The 24405-nt window shown below is 39.9% G+C and overlaps 3 protein-coding genes across 3 annotated transcripts in view; 1 reads left to right on the top strand and 2 right to left on the bottom strand.

Moving 5' to 3' along the window:
- Positions 1–533: 533 nt before the first annotated feature.
- LOC146362977 (cilia- and flagella-associated protein 20) lies at positions 534–5746 on the bottom strand. Its single transcript, XM_084919919.1, has 6 exons — positions 5388–5746; positions 4109–4188; positions 3620–3731; positions 3337–3525; positions 1549–1662; positions 534–1423 (listed from the first exon to the last, which is right to left on the bottom strand). The coding sequence occupies exons 1-6, from the start codon at positions 5469–5471 to the stop codon at positions 1418–1420; spliced, it is 585 nt and encodes a 194-aa protein (XP_084776045.1). The 5' UTR covers positions 5472–5746; the 3' UTR covers positions 534–1417.
- A 6584-nt stretch (positions 5747–12330) lies between these two features.
- LOC146362976 (G-protein coupled receptor 20-like) lies at positions 12331–18000 on the top strand. Its single transcript, XM_084920283.1, has 5 exons — positions 12331–12609; positions 14027–14240; positions 14493–14749; positions 15163–15295; positions 15689–18000. Exons 2-5 carry the CDS (start codon positions 14055–14057, stop codon positions 16337–16339), a joined length of 1227 nt encoding a protein of 408 aa, XP_084776409.1. The 5' UTR covers positions 12331–12609; positions 14027–14054; the 3' UTR covers positions 16340–18000.
- A 568-nt stretch (positions 18001–18568) lies between these two features.
- Positions 18569–24405, bottom strand: part of slc45a4a (solute carrier family 45 member 4a) — a 54544-nt gene continuing 48707 nt past the window's right edge. The window contains exon 16 of the mRNA XM_084920282.1: positions 18569–24185. Coding sequence (XP_084776408.1) covers positions 24005–24185 — 181 coding nt within the window. The 3' untranslated portion in view covers positions 18569–24004. The remainder of the gene's footprint in view (positions 24186–24405) is intronic.

The following is a 24405-nucleotide window of genomic DNA, read 5'->3' as shown; positions in this document are numbered from 1 at the left end:
TTATAAGCTTAAAAGCAAGCAGCATTATTAGCAGAGACCCTGTGATGATGTCTTTTGATCCATCCATCCATCTGCTCAAAACTGCTCAGCTGGAAGCTCATGTTCACAGTACAGTCTTTCGGGAAAAATACACCCTCTACACCCGCTGCTTACCTTTTAGTCCCATATTTGAAAAGGTTTGCTACCGATGGTCTATAAGACAGACAAAACGTGCACTGTGAGGTGTTTTTAAACATCCTTGAGCTCACTCCATAGACATTACGCACTTTGAGACCCTTCAAGCAGTTGCTACGCATATCGCTGGTTGCTATTGCACGTGATTCGTTTGTTTACGGGTTTTCGTTTCCCTTATACTAGTTCCGGGTGAACCCCTCCCCGCCCCCCCGTCTCGCTTAATTTGAATAAACATCTGAGGAAATAATTATTGTATGAATCTTTATAAAAAAAAAAAAAAAAATCTTCATTCTATTTTGTGTAGCCAGGGAACCGATCCATAAACAACTCGGTTGAGGTGGTAACAGAAAACCTGAAGATATTTTTTTCCCCAAAAAACTTTATTACAACCTGGTAATAAACAGCACAGGTAATAAATACACCTGAATAAAACACAGAAGAAGCAAATGAAGCAGATCAAGCAGAAAAAGCCTGCCTAAAACAAACAGACCAGAGCTTGATAATGTTCACATAAAGGCTTTTATCTAAGCACACATTCTGTTTTTATAGATATTTATTTTGTGAAGAAACCACCGTAACCATACAAAATCTAATATTATAATTATTAATATTGTAAATTAACAGGTGTGGTTATGGAATTGGGCTAGAAGTAGTTAGCCTAATCAAAATAAATGTCACAATCATCACAGCATCTAAACATATTTCTATAATAGAGAGCCAAATCTGAGAAACCTTTTAGCAAATATAAAACTACTGACATGTAAAATAACAGGATTAAAATCAGATACAAGCAAGTGTCAGGATCTTATTTGTTTAAAGGACCAGAGGTAAAGATCATATTTTGTTCCTGTCAAGTGTTATAGCTTTAATAGCAACAATGATTCATTGAAACTAAGTCTTTCTGCTGATATTCATACCTCTAGTACAAGAAAAAAAAATAAAGGGATTCTGCATTGTGTCAGAAGGAAATATAGACGAGGGCATAAGGTGGTCAACATTCATAAATACTGTTTAGGATGCACAGGATGGTGGCAAACTGGAAAAACCCCAGAATAATGGACATGGTGGACTTTTATTATTTATTCAATTATCTTTATACAGCAGTGCAAGGAAACATCAGACCAGACTTGAATGTGCAGAGACTCACGAAAAAGTCAAAACTAAATGTCACACTGAATCTGCATAATGTTGTCACAACTAAAACTCCAAGTCACATCGGGGGGGCTGCACACCGCAAGAAGCTCTACTGCTGCAAGACACAGACAGACAAGTGTTGAACTTCTACACAACATTTTTACAGACTGAGAGCTGAAATGGTAACTTTTTGACTGTAACACTGTATTAGCGTTCACGTATATGGAGAGATGTACTAACCTTGGCCTTCTGATTCTGGACAGGCAGGTAGAGTTTAAACTCAGCTGGAAGCTCATCCTCAGAGTACAGTCTGTCGGAGAAATACACCCTCCTTATCCGACAGTTAGCATGAATCTGAGGGGGGAAACAGAGCAGATGTTAAAAAGAGAAAAAGGAATATTGCGCCAAATTCTTACTATACAGGGAGTGCAGAATTATTAGGCAAGTTGTATTTTTGAGGAATAATTTTATTATTGAACAACAACCATGTTCTCAATGAACCCAAAAAACTCATTAATAGCAAAGCTGAATGTTTTTGGAAGTAGTTTTTAGTTTGTTTTTAGTTTTAGCTATTTTAGGGGGATATCTGTGTGTGCAGGTGACTATTACTGTGCATAATTATTAGGCAACTTAACAAAAAACAAATATACACCCATTTCAATTATTTATTTTTACCAGTGAAACCAATATAACATCTCCACATTCACAAATATACATTTCTGACATTCAAAAACAAAACAAAAACAAATCAGCGACCAATATAGCCACCTTTCTTTGCAAGGACACTCAAAAGCCTGCCATCCATGGATTCTGTCAGTGTTTTGATCTGTTCACCATCAACATTGCGTGCAGCAGCAACCACAGCCTCCCAGACACTGTTCAGAAAGGTGTACTGTTTTCCCTCCTTGTAAATCTCACATTTGATGATGGACCACAGGTTCTCAATGGGGTTCAGATCAGGTGAACAAGGTGGCCATGTCATTAGTTTTTCTTCTTTTATACCCTTTCTTGCCAGCCACGCTGTGGAGTACTTGGACGCGTGTGATGGAGCATTGTCCTGCATGAAAATCATGTTTTTCTTGAAGGATGCAGACTTCTTCCTGTACCACTGCTTGAAGAAGGTGTCTTCCAGAAATTGGCAGTAGGACTGGGAGTTGAGCTTGACTCCATCCTCAACCCGAAAAGGCCCCACAAGCTCATCTTTGATGATACCAGCCCAAACCAGTACTCCACCTCCACCTTGCTGGCGTCTGAGTCAGACTGGAGCTCTCTGCCCTTTACCAATCCAGCCACGGGCCCATCCATCTGGCCCATCAAGACTCACTCTCATTTCATCAGTCCATAAAACCTTAGAAAAACCAGTCTTGAGATGTTTCTTGGCCCAGTCTTGACGTTTCAGCTTGTGTGTCTTGTTCAGTGGTGGTCGTCTTTCAGCCTTTCTTACCTTGGCCATGTCTCTGAGTATTGCACACCTTGTGCTTTTGGGCACTCCAGTGATGTTGCAGCTCTGAAATATGGCCAAACTGGTGGCAAGTGGCATCTTGGCAGCTGCACACTTGACTTTTCTCAGTTCATGGGCAGTTATTTTGCGCCTTGGTTTTTCCACACTCTTCTTGCGACCCTGTTGACTATTTTGAATGAAACGCTTGATTGTTCGATGATGACGCTTCAGAAGCTTTGCAATTTTGAGACTGCTGCATCCCTCTGCAAGATATCTCACTATTTTTGACTTTTCTGAGCCTGTCAAGTCCTTCTTTTGACCCATTTTGCCAAAGGAAAGGACGTTGCCTAATAATTATGCACACCTGATATAGGGTGTTGATGTCATTAGACCACACCCCTTCTGATTACAGCGATGCACATCACCTAATATGCTTAATTGGTAGTAGGCTTTCGAGCCTATACAGCTTGGAGTAAGACAACATGCATGAAGAGGATGAAGTGGACAAAATACTCATTTGCCTAATAATTCTGCACTCCCTGTAGAGAAACAGGAAAGACTCAGAGGTTCCTCATGTGTGCACTAACCTGTACACGTAGCGTCTCTGTGTAATTGGTTCCATAAGCCCTCCTGGTGAAGTCGGACAGGTTGAACTGAATCTGGTTCCAGCCGTCATCGAGCCTCATGGGCATGGTGCAGATGAAGGGCTTCACCCTCGTCGTGCTCTGATAGTTACTCGCTCGAAACCGCCGGCGAACATTTTTATCGTCCAGAACCTGAGAGGGAGATTTGAGACACACGTAGCACCAGGTCTATGGTAGATTCCCAGACTGTATGTTAGCCAATCACAAAGCATTTAAATGTCTCTACCTGGACCTCAAAGGTGAAATACTTCTTGAGGTTCTTAATGATCATGACCAAAAAGGGAAGTTTGATCCCCAGGGTCTTCTTGGGGTCTGCAGGGCATGTTATGTAGGTGGTGCTGTAGGGAGGACAGAGTTGATGAAGCTAGGATGGGCGAGACTTAAATAACGGATTTATCTCAGTTATTTAACAAGACAAAAATATTAAAGAAAGTAAATCTCATTACTATGCCTGGCATCTACATGATACATTAATGTACACATACTTCAAACAGAACACAAAGACATATTATACACAAAGTGAAGACAATCAATGCATCCAAGAGCTTGAAAAAAATAATATCATGTTAAATATGCCAGGACTGCAATAGTGTATATAATTATATAATTATATAATTGTGTATATTATTATAATTTTCAGTTTACATATCCTGTACATATCGTAGAACTGAAAATAAAGTTGACCTTTGATTAATAAGTAAACAGACAAACTCACCTGACATTTGTTCCTTCAATCTCCAGCACATTCGAATGTATGTCATTGTCCGTGACTCTCTTTATGTGACCGTTCCTCACCTGTGAAAACCCAGAAATAGATTTGTTCCCTTATTTTCAATGGAGAAATTAGGATGTTTCCCAGAGCGTTTAGAGTGCTGTATGGCGTACCAACTGTAAACCCCCCTGAATCAGATGTGGGATATCGAAGCAAAACTAATGAATGAAGAAGGCATGTCTCATATCTAAAGTCAGATTCATCAACCAGGGATTGGGACTGCCAGGACCCCCACCCCTGATCGCTGCCCAATCCGCAAAGCACTGAACCTAATACTTGCTTTTCAAGCTTTGAGTTTTTCTATCCAACTGTCGCTAAGTCCTTGCAGATAGGGGGTCATCTCACTGTTGGGGTTTTCTCTGCATTACTGTAGGTACCTTACATTATAATTCGAGGCATCTCAAGTCAACTGTTGTTGTTATTTGGTGCTATATAAAATTGAATTGAAATGAATTACAGACGTTTGGAGACACCACTGGGTGGTGCCGCCCGACCTCCGGGTTAGAGATCAGTTGTTGCTTCAGAGGAGTTCAAATATCTCTGGATCTTGCTTATGGGAAAGGAGAGACAGGAGACTGACAGATGGAGTGGTGTGGCGTGTGCAATGATGCAGACCGTGAAGAGAGAGCTTGGCATTAAGGGAAACTGTCAATTTACCAGTCGCTCAAGAGAATAGAATCGCGGATACAAGCAGCAGAAATATTCCCTCAGAGCTAGGGTGAGGAGCTCAGACACGCTGGAGAGATTATGTCTCTTGGGTGAGTTTGGGAACGCCTCCGTGTACCCCCGGACAAGGTGATGGGGAATGCGAAGTCTGAGTCTATCTACTTAGAGTGCTTTCTTGCAACCTGGACTTGGATACGCGGCAGAAAATGAATGGATGGATGGATATCTCATGTCTCAGATCATTTGTCACCACTGCATAGATGGCCATGCAGAGAGGACTGCAAAGCTCATACTTGAATATCTGACCAGTAACAACTCCTGTTTAGCACATTAGCACTGGAGCACTGCCTCCATGGCTACCCTGTATCATGTTGCTTCTACAAGTAATCAACAAGAACTGCGCGTCGTGAATTTAAAGTGCATCTAGAAAACGTCTACAGCCATAAAACAGTGCGAAGTTTAAAAGCGGCGTGAGTGCACATGATGCTAGCCAGTTTTAGCCCCGCTCGCTAAGCCAACATACAGCTCCCTGCTTCCGTTCTGAGCGGCTGCTTACCTTTTTGTCCCATATCTGAAGAGGTTTGCTGCCGATACTATATAAAATAGACAAAAAACCGCTCTGGAATGTGTTTTTAAACATCTTCTTTGGGCTCAGCAGACAATCAATGTGCACATACTGTAACCGCTTCTAACTAAAGCTATACGTTTGTTTACAGGTTTAATTTCCGCCTCCAACTTTTCTGGTTCCGTGTGCTAGAATATAAACCGTTCCGCTAACAGAAACTACCACGTTGGCACTCAGTAGAAAAAAGAGAAATCGGTTTCACTGAGTGGTCGAATATTCCCACACGGTGTGAAATCAGAAAGAAGGCAGCGGATGTCTCGTTTTTATTTTGGTGTTGCTGGGGAACGAAAATCATCTGACGTTGTTCATGCCGGTTAATAAATGCTGACGCTTCTCGGTCGCCGTGGTAACAGTGTAAGCTTAAAGCACAAGTGTTTAACATAATGTCCAGAAGTCGCCGAAATAACCAAAATAGCTTTCACGTTTGATGATTTTTGTTTCAGTTACTGAATGCATGATATAATAAAAACTCCCTAATCATAAACGAATTCAAAATGATATCTTGAGCTGCCCGATTCTCACCGCCTGCAGCCAGATCCATATGCGCGTCTCCAAAGAATTTTAAGACTTCTCTTTAGTTTGGAGAGATGAGCTTTCACACATAGCTTCCGTAACTAAGTAGGGCCGCACAGCTCTGGTCCTCTATTACAGCTGTCAGGATATTACCTGTACAGTTCCTGTAGAGAGATGATGCAGCATTAAACAAGGCACCCTTGATCTACTGGAGTTTCCTATGGTCTGTAGAGGTGGGAGGATCCATCCAAATATTAATAGTATCAATACCAACTAAATATTGGCATCAGAATGACACTAGCACAATGGGACTGATACTTTGCTTTAATCATCTTAAGTTCAGTATGTAGCCCACCTAATTATAAAAGTATACCTCTATGCACTATGAAAACATTTATGAACCTTTTTGTCATGTCTTTCTCTTAAATCTGTTTTATTTATAGCCTGTAGCACATTGAAACAACAGAAGTTGACCCAAAGTGCTTTAAAGACAGGTTCCAGGTCTAAGACCCCCCAAAACCCCTGTTTCAAAATACACGAAAAGCTGAAAGGTGTGTTTTGCTGTGTTAACTCATCATTCATCACATCATTAAAATGTGTTCAGGAATTGCAAATTCAAGGTGATTTATCTCATAAATCGCGACACACTGCTCTCCCCTGAATAAACTGGCTTTATGGGTTAAGTATTGGTATTGGCAATACTAACCTTGTATTTACTTGGTATCGGATCTATTCCTAAACTTGCTGTGTCACACAGCAATAATGGTCTTTCTTTCACTTTCTTTTCTTTTCTTTCTGAATGTTTTTTCTTTGGTTCATCAGAATTTACTCAGGTACAGTACCAGTCACAGCGACCCAGATGCTTAATAATATTATCTGACATCTTACCTGTCCATAGAGACCAAGATTATTCATGTTGATCTGATAACAGTGTAGCTACTCTTTATTTATTTCGGGTATTTCCTTACACTGACAGAAAAGTGGGTTGACATTGATGTTGACATCCCTGTTTTAGGCGAACATCATGTTTTAGGATTTAATGAGTTTCTAAACTTAATACTGAAGTAATGATTCTAAATGATGTTTTAATTATCATTGGGTCCTGCAGTAGATATCAGGACATTATCAGTCCATAATGTGACATATCATTGAACCATGAGACTGCCTTTGAATCCTACCTTAAAGAGCATTCATCTGACGGCCATATCCTCTGCTTTTTCTGACTAATACATTAGCCCCACTGACCTAAAAAGGCAGATAGAGTCTAGTCCAGCCACCATCCTATCTTATTTAACTCCAGTTCTAGAAAATGAAATCATCTTTTTGAAGTTTGCCTATAAGACAGCTCCATCTTTATCTAATCTCAGCTGTTCATTTTTAATCTTGCATCCTGGTCACCCCCCATTTAAATCTTAACATCTTCAACTCCGCCACCTCCACAGTTACAAATCACCCCTGAATCTTATTTTCAGCCTGCCTGCACTCTCGCGTTCAACTCTCTCATGCAGTGTCTTTTTCTTTGGATAGCTGACTCCGACTATTTAAACTCATACACCTTCACTACCTCTACTCCTTTCACCTTCATTGTTCCCCCGTCTCCCTCTCATTCATACACATGTATTTAGTCTTACATTTACAATGACTATTCTATTCTATTCTATTCTATTCTATTCTATTCTTGCTTTTACTGTCTTTCATTCGTTTTCTCTCCAGTGCATATGCCCACCTCTCCAGGCTCTCTGCCACCTGCTAAAATCTGTAACAGGGCTATTTCAGTAGTTCTGAACAGAAGACCTACTGAAAGCTAAAATAAATCCCTTTCAGCCTAACAAAATATTTTTTTTTTCCCATGAGGTTTTAGCTCCTCTCTGCTTGTTAAATGCCTGCAGACTTACCCTTGTCTGCAAGCCCAGATAATTCCTGTGACATTTCCAATTTTGTCAGAGTTTAAGTTTAAGTGCTGGAGTGCCCCTTAATTCCCTAATACATCTACCCCAAAGGTTTCTAGAAATAGATTTCCTATGCACAACTTAATTTAAGCACTCTTTCCACCCTCTAAATTCCGCCGAAGTGTCAAGCGCGACATCCTTCCTCCGTCTCCAACAGTTTAAACATTTGGCAAAGATTTCAAATATTTAAACAAGCCAAGAAACATTCAATCAAACATTAACCAGGCACTTTGTATAATGACATCACCAACAGTGAAGTCTCCTTTTAGCTTCATAAGAACTGACGCCTATGGCTTTTTTCACCGGTATTACTGCCACGGGACTTTATTTGACGTTTTGATGTTAGCCACACAACCGCAAACATATTCAATGGGACAGATGTTACAGCTGTTTATCCTCCTGTGTGTTTAGGTGATGCTTCTTTGTGGTGAAACAAATGTAAAGTGATCCCTTCTCTACTTTTTATCTACCTTTCACTATGAAGGTGTCCTCTCCCATTTTTATAAGTGTGTGTTGGTTCACGGGTTCACAGGCTGGCAGCTTCATAAAAACATCTACAGAAACAGTTTATGCTGCGTTGTATGATTTACGCTTTTATTTTGCTCTTTACTTCTCTAATTGAATCATGTATTTACACAGAGACAAACGTATATTTTTTCTCTCTAACGCTGTCCAAGTGGGACCACCCTGGAGACAGCTTTAAATAAACGATTTTGAAACTGCCTTTTGTTTTTGTCCCACAGAGACAGAGCAGTCTTCCGGCCAGCTCTTTCTAATTTTTCCTCCTCCTTTTAGCCTGCCAGCCACTTACTCTTTTCTTGTTATTCCCAATCCAACTGTTATCCATCCACTTATGTGTTCCTCTTCTGCTTTTCGACACCTTGGACGCTCAAGCCTTGTCTTTGCATTGCCTTTCCAAATCCCTGTTTCAGATGAAATATATTAGAAGATGTCCTATTCGACGAGAGCTCAAACTAAAGAGGTGGAAAATGGGAGATATTATGAGACAAAACAGAAAGGTGGAGGAAGATGGGGAATGACAAGAAAGAAAATGAAAGAAGTTAACATTTTTGATACATCTTCATTACATTTTCTGTAATACGTGATATGAAAGAGATGGAAAGAGGAGGTCCGCCTGTTGAACTTTACTTTCCATTGGAGGACGCTCTCCGCCCCAAAGCACCACATCTGACTCTCTGGGCCTATTCTTTCCTTACCTTTTAGCAAATTACTGAAAGAACAAAGGATGGACGAAATGAAGAGAAGATAAAAGTATGAAATTAAAAGCAACTGAGGAGCTCTTAATTTATATAATCGGACAACAAGGACTTTTGCACAAGTCTACTGCATGAGGATTTGTTTTCACCACTTTTTCTCTTCTCCAGGTACGTCCAGGTACGTCCATTCAGTCATCATTATTTGACTTTGATTCTATTTTGTTTTTTTTCTGGTTATGGTTTTTGTACCTAACGATCAGGAGGACAATAGTCTGCATTACTTTGCCTCATTTTCTGAGCAGCAGTTTTAAGGTTCCTTGTGTACATTTGTCCTCCTGGAGATTACAGTACAGTACTTTCCCTCTGGTACATGCATATTACTGTTTTTATTTTTTCATTGGAAATTGTACACAAAAAGGAGCTTTCATTCTTTTAAGAGTGCATAATGTAAAGTTTAAAATGCCTAAATTTAACTTGTGAGGGTTTAGCTCAAAGGCAGACCCTATAGATTTAGATATGATTTTTTATGTTCTAATCATTTCATTTAAAAGTGAATCTAAGAAGCAAATGCACATCTGCATCTGTAAAGTCTGCAGGTGCTGGGCAGCAATGATTAACACTATGTTAAAAAACATTTGCAGGCTTCAGAGTCATTCACTGGTTTATCTTTTATATAATAATTTTGTCACATATTTTACCATAACTATGAAGTTTCAAAGAAGATAGCTGCTTGGAGAGTTTTTTTCTTTTTTAAAATCCAGGCTGACAGTCATGTTTTATCTAACTGTCTTATGATGATGAAGAGTGGAAAGACCTCTCTCAGCGGCACATGTTATCCAGTGGGAGCTCATCCGTCTCTGGTTTTTATAAGGAAAGACACTTTTGGCCAAAATGAGAGGATCTGCTGAGTAAAATATGACATTATTTAAGACTTTTATAAAATTATTTTCATTAAAGTAAAGGATGATATTTTTAATGTATGTTTTTTCTGATGTCGAACAGTCAAGACTAAATAAACACTTTTTGTGAGATTTAATTTGGGGCTTTTAGAAACGCATTAATAGGAACAGTTCAGAGTAGAAAAGAAAGTGTGATGGAGAAGATGAATGATGGGCAGACTCAAATCCAGGCTGCTTCTTAAAGGACTTGAGTTGCTTGTATGTGATGTGCAAGCTCTGCCAGGGGAGCTCCACAGATTTGCTGAGAGAAAAATAAATCATTTTATCCCCCGTGATTCATCAGATGAAACAAGCTGAAACTAACTTTTAAGCCAACTTGGCTAAAGGTCCTGTAAGGGCTCTGGATGAACTCAGAACAACTACAGAGATTGTATGACAACAAGTTTATTTCCATAGAAAATGAGTGTGATAAGTTTCAAAGCTCTGGGAAAAGTTAGTACATTCAAGTTAAGGGTGAAACAGTTTTGGCCAACTAATGAATAGCTTGTTTGGCCAGTTCTTCTTAAGCAGAACATAACAAATTCACTAATGTCATAACGCCTTATTTATCACACTGTTTTATCTGTTCCCGCCTGGCTTTGAAATATCAACACTATTTTTGGCCAGTCTTTTTACTTCTTTAAGCCCCTTGAAAGTGAACACAGTCCAGCCGTTTTTTTAAACAGGACGTGTCGCACTGATCACGTTTATCGGGTTAAGACAATCATCTACATCATGTTCAACACAACACGTGTCAGTGGTGTGTTAAATAGCCGCGTGCGCTGGCAGGGTTCATCTTAATGCTGTGCTCCATCTTTGAAGTAACATACACGGTCGTGTACTTAACTTTGTTGAGAGTGTCACATCCTTTTAGGGAGGAGATGAAGATGGATACAGTTGCCTCTATGATACAAGAGCACATTGTTTATAGGATCGGGATTTCCAAAGTCTCTCTGCCTGGATTCAGTTCTGCAGATGTTGGCCATGTTTTCATCCCTAGAAGTCACAGCTATCTCCTTTAGTTTTTAGTGTGCGTATGTGTGTGTCTTTGTGTGTGTGTGAGTTTGGAGAACAAAGCTGTTTGGAACTATTTACAATACAGTATCCAAGGCTGAGTCCAAGATAAAAGGTTAAGGCATCCGTCTTTAAATTACTGCCGGGAGGCTGTAATGAAGAAGCCCTGATATTACTGAACAATCTGAGGGGGGGAAAAAAAGGTTAAAAAAAGTAGATAGAATGAGTCTGGACATAATCCTAAAAAGCTTTTACCATTTAGAAAAGACAAGAATCTGAAAGATTTATTTTCCTCACTACGTTAACAAAGTAATAAATAATTAAAAATGCCTTAAGTGCTACAGTATTTTTTGAGGTACGCATCAAGAAATAGTACTTTACTTCCGCAACTGCTTTAATTCTTTGTGGCATGGATTTAGCAAGGTACTAAAAACATTATTCGCAGATTTTGGTCCACATTGACATGATAGCATCACACGGTTGCTGCAGATTTGTCAGCTGCACATCATTGTGAACATCCTGTTCCACCACATCTCAAAGGCGCTCTATTGGATTGAGATCCGGTGATGGTGGAAGACACCTGAGTACAGTGAACTCACTGTCATGTTCAAGAAACCAGTTTGAAATGATTGACCTTTGTTGCCTGGTTTGTTATCCTGCTAGAAGTAGCCATCAGACAATGTGTACTCTGTGGTCATAAATGGACATGGTCAGCAACAATAAACTATCATCTTTCAGTACTAAGGGGCCAAAAGTGTGCCAGGAAAATTCGTTCCACACCATTACATCATCACCACTACCACCTTTGGTACAAGGAAGGATGGATCCATGCTTTCATGTTGTTTACACCAAAACCTGACCTTACCAGCAGAAACTGAGACTAATCAGACCAGACAGCATTGTACAATTTTGGTGAGAGGAGTAGCAATCAGTATGGACTTCTGCTGATGTAGTCAGTGTTGGGGAGTAACGGAATACATGTACCGCCGTTACGTATTTAAAATACAAAATATGAGTAACTGTATTCCGTTACAGTTACGTTTAAAAAGGTGGTATTTAGAATACAGTTACTTTGTTGAAATAAATGGATTACACTGCGGTACTTTCCTGTTTCATATTGTCGCGGGTCAGGACTGTTTGGGTTTTGTTTGACAGCTACGCTCTGTTGTCCCAGGCGGCAGCGTTACGGTTGCCATGGTTACAGGGCGACGCTCTCTCTCTCTCTCTGCGACTGTGTGTTTCCTGGGTGAGAGAGCGCCTTTTTGTTGTTGTTGTTGTTGTTGTGCTAAGCTAACAGGCAGAATGCTACAAGCATAGCTCTAAAGAATGTAGCCTCATGGGCAGTGTAGTCCGTGTTGCAGGGAGAATGGACCGCCATACACGTTATGTGTCTGTGAGCGCGAGGAGGGAGAAAAAGGCGAGTGGAAAAGTACGAGCAGTCATCAAGCAGAAACGGGAGCTGGAAGCATGTAAATATAATAATAACCACTGCAGCCAAGAAGAGTGCCTGACGAGCCCAGTTGTAAGTAAGCTATTAAGACTCGACTGTACACCGTGTTCGTGTTTTCCTCCGAAAACAATAAGTTCCGTTGGAGCAGTCTTTCAACGCCTCTCTCTGTCTCTCGCAAGAAAAGTTGACCCACACAACAAAGTAAAGCTATTTTTCGGCTACGAGCCGACACGGACCCCGCCGTATTAGTCAGAGGTCCCTTTACTAAGGTTCAGAGCCGCGGACCTTCAGTAATAGTAATAAATCACACAGCAATAGTACATTCACGTAGTTTTAAAAAGCATGATAATATATTAAGTAATCCAAAGTATTCAGAATACGTTACTGTCATTGAGTAACATAACGGAATACGTTACAGAATACATTTTGGGGCGTGTATTCTGTAATCTGTAATGGAATACATTTTAAAAGTAACCTTCCCAACACTGGCTGTAGTCAATCTGTTTCAAGCTTGGGCATGTTATGCATCCAAAAAAAGCTCTTCATGCCTTGACTTGTTCTTTTTGAGTATTTTTGAGATACTGTCTTCCTATCAGCCCAAAGTAGTCTGGTCAGTTTCCTCTGGCCTCTGACATCATGAACTGCCACTCACAGGATATTTTCTCGTCTTTTGGATCATTCTGAAATGGTTAAATGGTAAATGGCCTTTATTTGTATAGCGCTTTTACTAGTCCCGCCTAGGGACCCCAAAGCGCTTTACACACCCAGTCATCCACCCATTCACTCACTGGTGGAGGCAAGCTACAGTTGTAGCCACAGCTGCCCTGGGGCAGACTGACAGAAGCGAGGCTGCCATATCGCGCCATCGGCCCTTCTGGCCAACACCAGTAGGCGGTAGGTGAAGTGTCTTGCCCAAGGACACAACGACCGAGACTGTCCGAGCCGGGGCTCGAACCGGCAACCTTCCGATTACAAGGCGAACTCCCAACTCTTGAGCCACGATCGCCCGATTGCATGGGAAAATCCCAGTAGATCAGCAGTTTCTGGAATACTCAGACTACTTCATCTGGCACCAACAGTCATACCACGTCCAGTCACTCAAATCACTTTTGGTGACTGTATTTCTCTTTATTTAGTCCACTTGCTTCATTATTATTGTGGGTTTTTTAACTGAAAATAACAACAAGCAGTTGTTTTATTCATACATTAACAGTGTGGTAACACAATCCCAGTTCCAATAACTAGCTTTCTAAAGGATTTTGCATTATTGTCATGGAAATAATACCTTGAAAGTGTGAAAGCAGATGTTAGACTGGACTTCCAGTTGAGATTACTACTATAGTAAAGGAATTATTCCCCTAAAGTTGACACAACATAATATAGACATTGTAATTTGCTTTTATTTGTATTTATTGATTTAAGTAAAACATTGTAAATCTTTTTTTTTTTTTTTTTTTTTTTTACATCTTCACTTCCTGATTCTCACCAGCCTACCTGTCATTCATTTTTTCCAACCAATGGAGAGCCTTCTCGCCAACATCAGCTCCAGCTCCACTGCTGAGCCTCTCCTGTCACTTTTCAACTCACACCAAACTAACTGCAACACCTGGGACCAGGAATGGGGGACCACAAACCTGCACAGGTTAGCCCACCTGGACATGCAGCTGTATCAAGATTTCTACACCGTCTGGGTTTTTCTGATGGTAAGATCAAATGCTGAATAAATCTTATATTACACTCCAGTATTTGCTATTTCTGTGCAGTTCCTTAAGTTGTTTTTACACTTGTTTAGGGTAAGCAGATAAAAGCAAGGACCCTGCCTAAATAAATTGAATAGATTAAATTTACCAAGAAAAGACTCCAGAATATCCCAAACTGAGAAGACACTAAGCCTTTAAATATGCAAGTAGCTCTGCATGACCAATAAACTAAGGGTCCATCCCTCCCTGCTGCAGGTGTTTAACTGTCTGATGCTGGTGGTTGGGGTGGTCCTCAACAGCCTGGCTCTCTACGTTTTCTGCGGTGCCTCTGCACACTCTTCAGCCTCCGTGGTTTACACCATAAACCTGGCCGTGGCTGACCTGCTGGTGGCTCTGTCGCTGCCAGCTCGCATCGCTCTGTACCACAGTGGAGGGAGCTGTGTGGCCTGCTCATACGTCCACACCTTCAGCTACTTTGTCAATATGTACTGTAGTATCCTGTTTCTGACCAGGTGGGTGAGTCATAACCTCATTTATCACATAATGAAGAGCTGTTAGGCTTTTCATTATTTTTAGTTATGTGCATTCTTTTAGTTGGATGCTCATATTCAATGTGGTAACACACACAGATAACCCTGTGGACCAAAAGTTCGGCTTCTGGCTGGTCTAATTTCTTGATTTCCAAGGTGTTCTTGTGTCAAGGTGATATCAGTTTGGCATGGATTTCCTTATACCGTCATCTCAGGCTAGGACTGAGATGAAAGAAGCTTTTGTTTGTGGAAGCCAGGCAAGGGGCAGCCAATCAGAAGAAAGGCAGGGTTTTAAGGAGTGAAGCCTTAAAGAAGCCTAGTATTCAAATTTATCAAAAAATAAATTGGAATAATATGTCCCCTCTATCAATATTCACTGATGGCTTTCTATTCAGCATCTGTATCGATCGGTACCTCGCTGTCGTCCACGCATCCAGTACCCTTCATCGATGGAGGACCATAGGAGCGGCAAGGTGTGTCAGTGCCACCGTGTGGTTCATTGCAGTCGTGGTCACCTACTCTTTTCAGGTGAAGAGACACACTAAAAACACAGCACACACAGGATGAGCTCTCAGTGTATAAATTCACAAAATAAACCTAAAAAGAGAAATAAATTAATTGCAATAATTGAGTTCATAATTTAGTCTATGAATTGGTTAATGATGCAGATTTAGTTTGGGGGGGAGGGGGCAATTTTAAATTATCCTGAGTATTAAAACTTATCAGTGATGACCGTCAATTAATCAAATAAGGATTTTCATGAGGTTGCAAGTAAAGTAGGAGGCATCTTGGTTTACAGAACAGTCAGGATCTAAAGAAGAGGAGAGCTGACAAGACTGTCAAGCTGAGACAAGCTAAAAATGCTAAAAGGTTAAATCATGATAGAATCGCTCTCCTTTTTCTTTCTCCTTCTCTCTCTAGACCACAGCTTTGGAGTTCAGTTCCTCCTGCATGGTCCTCCCTGCCCTCTTCTATCTCACCATCCTGGAGTTTCTCCTCCCCCTGCTCGCCGTGGTGGTCTTCACTCTGCGCGTCACCTGTTTTCTCTCCTCCAGCCACAGCGGGATGCCCCACCAGAGCAGGGTGAGGAGGACTCGTGCCATCAGGCTTTTGGCCACCGTCCTGGTGGTCTTCACTGTGTGTTTCACACCCTTCCACGTCCGCCAGGTGCTGGTTTACTTCCAGTTCAGAGTGACGGGGCAGGCGCCCGGGCAAGGGGCGAGGGATGTGCTTGCCTATCACATCACCGTGACCTTGAGCAGCCTGAACAGCTGCCTGGATCCAGTGGTTTACTGCTTTGTGACGGACAGCTTCAAGAGAATGTGGAGGACCAGGAGAAGGGGAGGCAGAGAGGAGGACGGGGAGGTGGGGTTTACAAGTGGCGTCGAAGGGGAGAGGAATTCGCTGAATAAATGCTCGGGTACGGCACTGGCGATAGCTCAGAGCATAGCCACACTAACGCTCACAAGCGCACCCCTCTCTACAGCCAGCGCACACCACTCTGATTGGACAGGCGGCCATGTTTCAGAAACCAGTGATGGCACAGTTCAGAGAGACAGCTGGAGACAGTGACACATGTCGAGTTTGTTTTGCTGTGAAACCAATGAACTTACACTGCTTCAAGTTTCAAAAGCTGCTGGATTACACACAGAAAAAAAAACTATGTATGTGGGGAGTTGATGTTTGGCTTGTGTTCCAGTGGCACCTCATCAAAGTTTGTAATGTAAAAAATTCAGATTGACTAGGGGGGAAAAAACCCCTTTTATTCACAAACAAGCTTTTTATTTAGTCATCGTTCTGTCTGGATACTTCTTTAACACTCTTTGTAAATTCCTGCACACAATGTGAGTTAAACAAGGCTTTACCTGTCCCTTTATTCCCTTTCTCACTCTTTTTTTAAACTAAAATTTTTCCATTAGAAATAAAAACAAAAAGTTGTATAGTGGGTAAATCCGGCAGACTACCGTGACTAAATCCTACACTTTAGAATGGAAATACTCCTTTTGTGTACTTTTGTAGACCATTTATTTGACTGCTTTGATTTTTTAGGATGTATTTGACACTGATTCATCAATATGTCTGTATTGGGTCACACTGAATGTTGAAAGCCTTCAAAAATGACATTTGCAACATTAAAATGAAGAATAACAGAAAGAGTTATGAGCAAAGAAAAGAGACTTTCAGAGGGTTGAAGTCTCGAGACACATAAATAGGATAAATGTGTGTGTATAAACATTTAGGGATACACAGTGTGATGTTCTTTTAATGACTTGTTAATAATTTAAAAAATTATTAAATGGACTTATGTCAGCATCACAAAGACAGGAAATGATGAAAAACAAAAGCACTGCTTTGTTTCTAGTACATCAGGTTATTTGGCTGGATTTAAATTTAGGCTACACTTTAGAGGCTGTGATCACACATCTTCCTCATAATTCAGGACTTGGTAGATGCAAGTTAAATGTTTATGAAATGGATGCATCAATCAAACTATGTACTAACATAAAGTCACTTTATCATAAATTCATTTTCTTCTTCTTCTCCTTGTTTGTTTGTCTCAGCATTGCTTGTTTTTGAGTCAGTGTCTGCTATTTTTACTGACTTGTTTATCTTGTTTAGTATATTAAATGATTTATATAAAGAAAATGCAGAGATGGTGGTACTTTTTGCAATTAAATTATTTGGCTGTAGCTGTTGTTAATAAAAGAAATAGTCACCAGCAACTTTATTAGGTACATTCTTTTAACTCCTGGTTAAACACTTGAGCCTACCTGAGTATTGTTCATGATCATCTCTATTGCTTTATGACCACAGTGTCTCCATCACCTGATTGCTGTGCTCAGATGGCCTCCACTGTCATCAGGTCTCAATCTGGTAAAGCACTGGTAAAGGGATGTGGTGGAACAGGAGATTCACATCATGGATTGCAGCCAAACAAATCTGCAGTAACTTTGATGCTGTCGTGTCAATATGCACCAAAATCTCTGGAATGTTTGCAGCACTTGATGAATCTGTGCTACAAAGGATTAAGGCAGAAATGGGGTCCAAGCTGGTACTAGGTGTACTCCACCAGAGGACAGCATCTCCCTGCGGTGGAAGAATGTCACCCAGAACAATCACACTGGCACTGATTAACAGTGGAGCTGTTCATGAAAAATAACATTACCCAATAACAGATTATGTTATTTCATAGCTGCTGCTGTTATCCACTGAAATATCTGTGTGTTCTAAAGCAGGGTGGAAAAAAATTGTGAATTATGAATTTAATTTATAAATTAAAAAACGATTTATGACTACTCTCCTACACAAGATTTCAATGGATTTGTGTATTAAGTGCATAAAACTCTTTGTTTAGTTTTCATTGACGATATTAGAGTCGAGCTATGAGGTGTCAGTCATAGCAGGAATGTGAGACATTAAATTGAGTGGCATTTCCCTCCATCATCCTTCCAGAGAAGCAGCAGGTCATCAAAGTTCACACGCACACACACACACACACACACACACACACACACACACACACACACACACACACACACACACACACATAAATACTTACCATCAGCTGGCCCTGCTGCCACATGATGAGTCTGGGTTAAACACACACACCAGTTTCAGGTTCCTTCTCTGGCTTCTCTTCATGGAAACAGCCAAAGCTTTGACCGAGTGTGTGCAGTGCATGTGCGTTTGTGTGCGCTAGAAATCTGATTCTGCACAACAAAATGTTTTTCCCAGTTTTCCTCTTCCTTCTCAGCGGTCTAACCGCAATGCATCATGGGAAACCAAATTAGCTGCTTTGAAGACGCTGAGTAAAGATTTTTATTGGCACATGAAAAAATGTCTTGAAACTGCAGACCAGCAGGTTGCTTCACCAACAGTCACATGCATTCCAACAAAAAACAAGCAAACAAAAACACGAGCGAGGTCACAAAAACAGAATTATTTTTATATTTGCTTTTTTGGAGTAAACCTGGTCGTTAGCTTCAATGGATCACAATTTATTTACTTTGTTTAGTATAAAAACTAAATAACACTTTATATTACAGCTCACAACTAAGGGTGTAATTTCTATGTAATTAAGGGGAATTTTAACATATTCTATTTTTGTATTTTTATTTGCAACAATTAATTACTGTAATTAAATGTAAGTGGTTTCTAAGTAATCTTACACAGTGTATCAGTAATTTTGATTTGCGCCTAACTTTTAAGTAGACACAAATTATTCTGTGAATAATTCAAGTACTTTGTGTCTCCTTTCCTGTTTAGGTGCAATTCGAAATGACTTATCCACAACTCAAATTTGTATTTGTATGTAATACAAATAAAAAAATTTAAAAGTTGTAATTTTTAAAAATTAATTAATTAATTACATTTGATTACAGGGGAATTACACCCTTAGCTGTTGTGCAGATTTCTGTTTCTGTTGAAGTGCAATTGAGTTTTATCATTTCTTCAGATAAAAATACTCTAAATACCTCCTTTACAAAAAAAAAAAGCATGATTTGGAAATGCTTGCCAAATCTTAATAATTAAGAATGAAAATTCTCTAACTAACATGTAATTAATATTTTACAGAAATCTTACTTTCCAAGGAATAAGATGCTCTTTTACTTGCAAGAAAATGTGCATCAAGCCTGATAAAACCAGTCTGCTTAGAGCTTAAGACTCCCAAAAGATAATAAGCGAGGTAACAATATACAGAAGGACATTAGTGCATTTCATTAACATGTTTTTTAGACACTGTTATCCCTTAATATTTCATTATTGGCAAAATTTTTTGCAATGTAATACTAATGAGCGTAAACTAACAGTTACACTCAAGATCAAGACCTTTCTGAGCATCTTTCTCAACTCATTTTAAATGCACTGCAAAGCATTTTCCTCTAAGTATTAAAAACGTTCTATTTTTAAAATGAATTTGTTTCTCTGATTATTATTGCATATAAAAACAAGTATTTTGTGGCTATCACTGTATATTTATGTCTTTATGAAGTGAGACACTCCCAGATGCAGAAATCTTTTTTGATCAAATGAACTTTTATTTTCATCCAGAGCTGATTTTTTTCTCTTTTTTTGCCTGTATGGTGAGACCCTTCTTTATTATTGATTCTTGTCACATTTTGAATTCTGAGTGAAAATGCCAAATGATGAAAAACGTCATTGGTTGTTTGCTTCTGAACAGAGTTTAAGGTGCGTTCCATACAGTGTTCATCCAGAGTCCTACATATGAAGGCTCAAGCATATTTACATAACATAGAGATATATATACAGACTTTATATAGAAAACAACACTACTAACAAAAATAATCATCTTTTTTATAGCAGCAAAAAAAGAAGAAACTAAAAGAGAAATATGTATATTTACATCTTTTTTTTCCAAATAACAAGGCATATTATATATAGTACACTGCGTATATTTACTTTCCCATTCTTTAAGTATTCATCTTGATTTAATCTCTATCAAAATCAAAGTATATAGGCATCGCTCTCCTCCGTCATTAACACACAGTTTACTAAAGGCAGAGCCACAAACACGCATGCACAGAGGCTGGACTGACTGCATGGCCGCCACGCTGCTGCCAGGAAATATGAAACAGCATCACCGCGTCTCCACATTTATTCAGTGATGCGGACGGTGGAGAGCAAACACTGAAAATGTACAAAGGCCAAAATTTGACGTGTGTGGCTCTGCCTAGGATTCAAATAAAACACAACACACACAAAAAAAAGTTTCTAGTTGAATTAAAACAACAGAACAGAGACAAAAAAAAGACTTCAGGCATCATCGCCATCGATTCCAGAGCTAAGTGTAAACCAAGTGATTGCAGAACAGAGAACCAGGACCAAAAAGTGAACACTGAGATGACAGTTTTAACACACTGCTGTCTTTTTGCTTTGCCAGCTGTGAGAGGACCTATGCTCTCTCTCTCTCTCACACACACACACACTCTCTCACACACACGCACACACACAAAGTCCAGTTCACCTGTAACAGCAAATAGAATAGCTTTAATTTACTCATTTGCAAACTAAATGTCCTTTATAGACAAGAAAGCTCAAAAAATAAATATCCACAGTTACTTGTTTTTTTTTCCTCCTTTTGCAATAAAGTTCTACTTGTTTTGTTGTTTTTTTTTACTTATGTGCAAGTTCTGTGCAATGTCAGGACTCCCACCCTGGATCGTCAAACATCAAAACCAAAAACAAAACTCACATTCGTTGACTTTAAAACAAACAAACAAACAAACAAAAAAAAAACATTAACATTTTAAGTCACCAGATGGAATCAGAGGTTAAGAACTCAATCTCCCAGCAGGCCAAGCGAAGCGGCTGAGCTGAACCGAGTCGCCGGAACATTCCAGAGTCTGTGATAAAAGGCTTGGGACATCATTGGAACAACAACCCCCCCACTTCCCCATAAAATCAACTACTTTCTCACTGCATTGGAACACAAACACTCTAGTTGCACTTCAAGTATTCACGGCCAGGAGTCTCTAACCTACACTTGTAATGAAGGATGTCTCATCCTGTAACACATTTCTTCACTTTCCAGCTTGAAAAGTGATAAAGTGGATGTTTAAAACTCGCTCACCTGTTAGGAGTGTACTGACCCAGACCAAGCACAATGCTTCAGCTTAAAGAGTACATGTTGCGTTTAATTTTTTTTTTAAACACGTTTAAGTTCAAACGAAAACAAAAAGACACAAACATCCAGCCGTGCATTAGAAAATACATCCCTGACCTATTACGATTAAAGAAAATAGCTCGAGTGATTTGTACAGTCATACTTTGGTGTTCTGAACATGCATATCGTTGTCGTCGCATGCAAAGCTCCATAACCCCAAAGTTGATTTTTTAAATTATTTTTTTATGTTTATTCAGAATATTTTATTGCGCTAATGGCTGCAGGGGCCGTTTTTTAAAACATCCAATCTTAGCAATGTTTTATCTTACTCTCTGATTCAATGTACCTGAAAGTATGGAAGGAATCGAATTAGTATTAGAAGAAAATGTTAAACTTTGCACATGAGTGAAAAATCACAAACACGTCCCCCCCTCCAAAAAAAGCCATCCTCTGAATTCTCTTCTAAAGTCACCCAAGTTTAAAAAAAAACCCAAAATAAAAACACCTTTTCCACTAAATGCTTTACATACAAACAGTTCTTTCTATTTAGTCACCACCCCCACTGCAATTTACATTTTGTTTCCCTTCAAGCTGCTTGCTTCAGCTGATTGAAATGAAAGGAAAACTGACCCAAAAATATGCACCACCACCAACAACCCTGCTCAGCCTGCACAAGCTCTGCACAGTACTCTGATCAACAAGGGTCCTTATTGCAACTAAAGGCCTGATTTATCGGGGCACAAACAACACAACACTTTAAAATGACTTTTTACATGTCCAGCATAATCAGCTAAAGAAACATTCAGAAGATTAAGATCGTTTAACGTCATCGCACACTCAGTCATCAAGGTCTTCGTATCTATCCCGGCTTTAAGGATTGCTAAACTCGGCAGTTTTGCTTCCTTTGCTGTGGCTACCGCAGCAGATTTAACCATTTTTCCCAAAGCCTTTTGACTGTATTGTAAAATAAATGTCACAACACTTCAATCAAAATTAGTGAAACTCTAAATTCTTGGTGCTATCTTTTGTTCTGTGAAAGTTACAGTGCTTAAAACCGGGTCCGGGTCTGCTTTGAAAAATATAGAATCTACTCTGTTCTTCTTTTGGTGACGTGGAAAGACCCACAACAGGGCCATGACCTTCTCTTGAAGCTTAAGCAACAAGCCTTAAACTGTTGTCATAAATGACTACTGTCAACACAATGGAGATTTGTTTGCCTTTTTTAAAACATTTCCATAAAATTCAGCATCCATAAAAAATATTAGAGCCCCAAATCCAAAAGGTAACACTGTTCTAGCTGAACCTTGTGACATTTCTTTTCCAACAATGTGCAGTGAGTGGCAAACTTTATGCTGACAGTATCTTTTTTAAAACAAACAAACAAAAAAATAAGCGAAAAAGTAAAGAAAAGGAGAACAACTCGGTTTCCTTTTTCTCTTCCTCTCTGGTGTTTGGTTTGTCGCTCCTCAGCTAGTCTAACATGCAGCATAGGTTAGTTTGATTAGTCAAAACAAACAGAAACATCACTGTGGTTCCTCACTAAATCTTGAAAACAATATTTGATTGTAATGCCCCATATACTGCACACACTGCATCTAGGCTCTTACTTTCACGCTTGTCGAATATCACCCGGTAAACATGCGTATTTTTTGACTGTCGTTTTATCGTTCGATATACATGCGACTTTATTCTCCTGCTCAATATTTCTGAGCAGATCCTCTGAATTATTGTCCTCTTTTCCCCGCGTTGAAGGCTGAATTAAAGATTTTGTCAGTCCTGCCATATGAAAGAGGGCAACAGCATCAATTTTATGGTCAATAAATTCCCCAGGAACCAGGCTTCGGGCTTGCGATTTCAAAAAATGCCACTTCCAAAAGTCTTTAGAGTCTTAAAGCTAGTGTCGCTGCAATGTCCCGCAAAGCCGACTGTGTTGTTGGGGTTGTTTTGGTGTTTTAAGTCAGCAGACACACACATTCTCGTAAATCAGCGTCCACATCACGAAGCAAAAACTCAATCAACCTGACTCCACAGTGCGGAAGAACGATTTTCAGCATTTTGTAATGATTGCAGCTTCAAGGACTAATGTTCATCGATAGAGTTCATTATTAGGGTGTTCATTCGACTGTGTTGAACTTAGATGAGGAAATGTGTGCGTGTGAGGGTTTGAATGAGTATGTATGTGAGTCCCCTGAAGTTTCCTGTCCAGGTGGCTGCTCAGTAGCACCTCCTAGAGGCCCTGAGAGACAGGAGACAACCTGTCCTTAAAACGACGGCCAATTAATTACTCAATCCTGGACGACCCTGATCGATCAAAAGTCCGTAAGGGATAAGTGGAAGGAACTTCGTCAACAGCTGAAGCGGCACTGGGACCAGAATGACTTTTGTTGGGTAAGTTGGTCTAATGTGACGCTGGTCCCACGGTAGACTGTGATGTTTTCTTCAGAGTGACATGTAAATTTAAATTAAAAAAAAAAAACCCTGTTAAAGCCAGAACAAACGCCAAGAGTGGACCAAAGCAAATCCACATCAAGGCACACCTTTGAGTCTTTTCCATCAGCAATGACAAATCAAGTTGTTTCTGCAGCAAAGTGTCTGTCGGCGCAGTCAGCCAATCACAGAGCAGACTCATTTTCCACCTGACAGGAAGCAGTAGTGCTGGTGGCCTTCCCCTCCTTGTTGAGTTTCAGGAAGCTGGGTTTCTCAATCACTACGGTAACAGCCCCTTCGCCGCTATTGGGATTTTCCAGCGATGGCAAAGTCCGTTTCTCTGAAGCTTTGGCTGATTCCCCGTCCCTGCCAATTGAAATAAAAATTTGTTAGGACTTCACAATGGGCTTAAAGACAGCTACAGATTAAGTAGGTCAATTGAAACAGTCTCAACATTAAGCTAACTTAAAGCGCAGGCATGAGTGCCATATTTAGGCCTTTATCTATAGAAGTTTCTTGTATGATGTCATGCACAAATTGCCTGAGGATTTGCTGCCACACTAGATGTGAGATTGCTAGGAAGAAA

Source organism: Perissodus microlepis, chromosome 22, assembly GCF_051167445.1.
Source record: "Perissodus microlepis isolate ML-2025 ecotype Zambia chromosome 22, ASM5116744v1, whole genome shotgun sequence".
Taxonomy (NCBI): domain Eukaryota; kingdom Metazoa; phylum Chordata; class Actinopteri; order Cichliformes; family Cichlidae; genus Perissodus; species Perissodus microlepis.
This window is presented reverse-complemented; position numbering and strand designations above follow the sequence as displayed.

Coding starts and splice junctions, on each gene's coding strand:
- LOC146362977 (XM_084919919.1), bottom strand. CDS start 5,471: ATGTTTAAAAACACATTCCAGAGCGGTTTTTTGTCTATTTTATATAGT. Junction 3,732..4,108: donor ATTGAAGGAACAAATGTCAG/GTGAGTTTGTCT, acceptor TCCTCCCTACAG/CACCACCTACATAACATGCC. Junction 1,663..3,336: donor CAGAGACGCTACGTGTACAG/GTTAGTGCACAC, acceptor TTCCCCCCTCAG/ATTCATGCTAACTGTCGGAT.
- LOC146362976 (XM_084920283.1), top strand. CDS start 14,055: ATGGAGAGCCTTCTCGCCAACATCAGCTCCAGCTCCACTGCTGAGCCT. Junction 14,750..15,162: donor AGTATCCTGTTTCTGACCAG/GTGGGTGAGTCA, acceptor CTTTCTATTCAG/CATCTGTATCGATCGGTACC. Junction 15,296..15,688: donor TGGTCACCTACTCTTTTCAG/GTGAAGAGACAC, acceptor TTCTCTCTCTAG/ACCACAGCTTTGGAGTTCAG.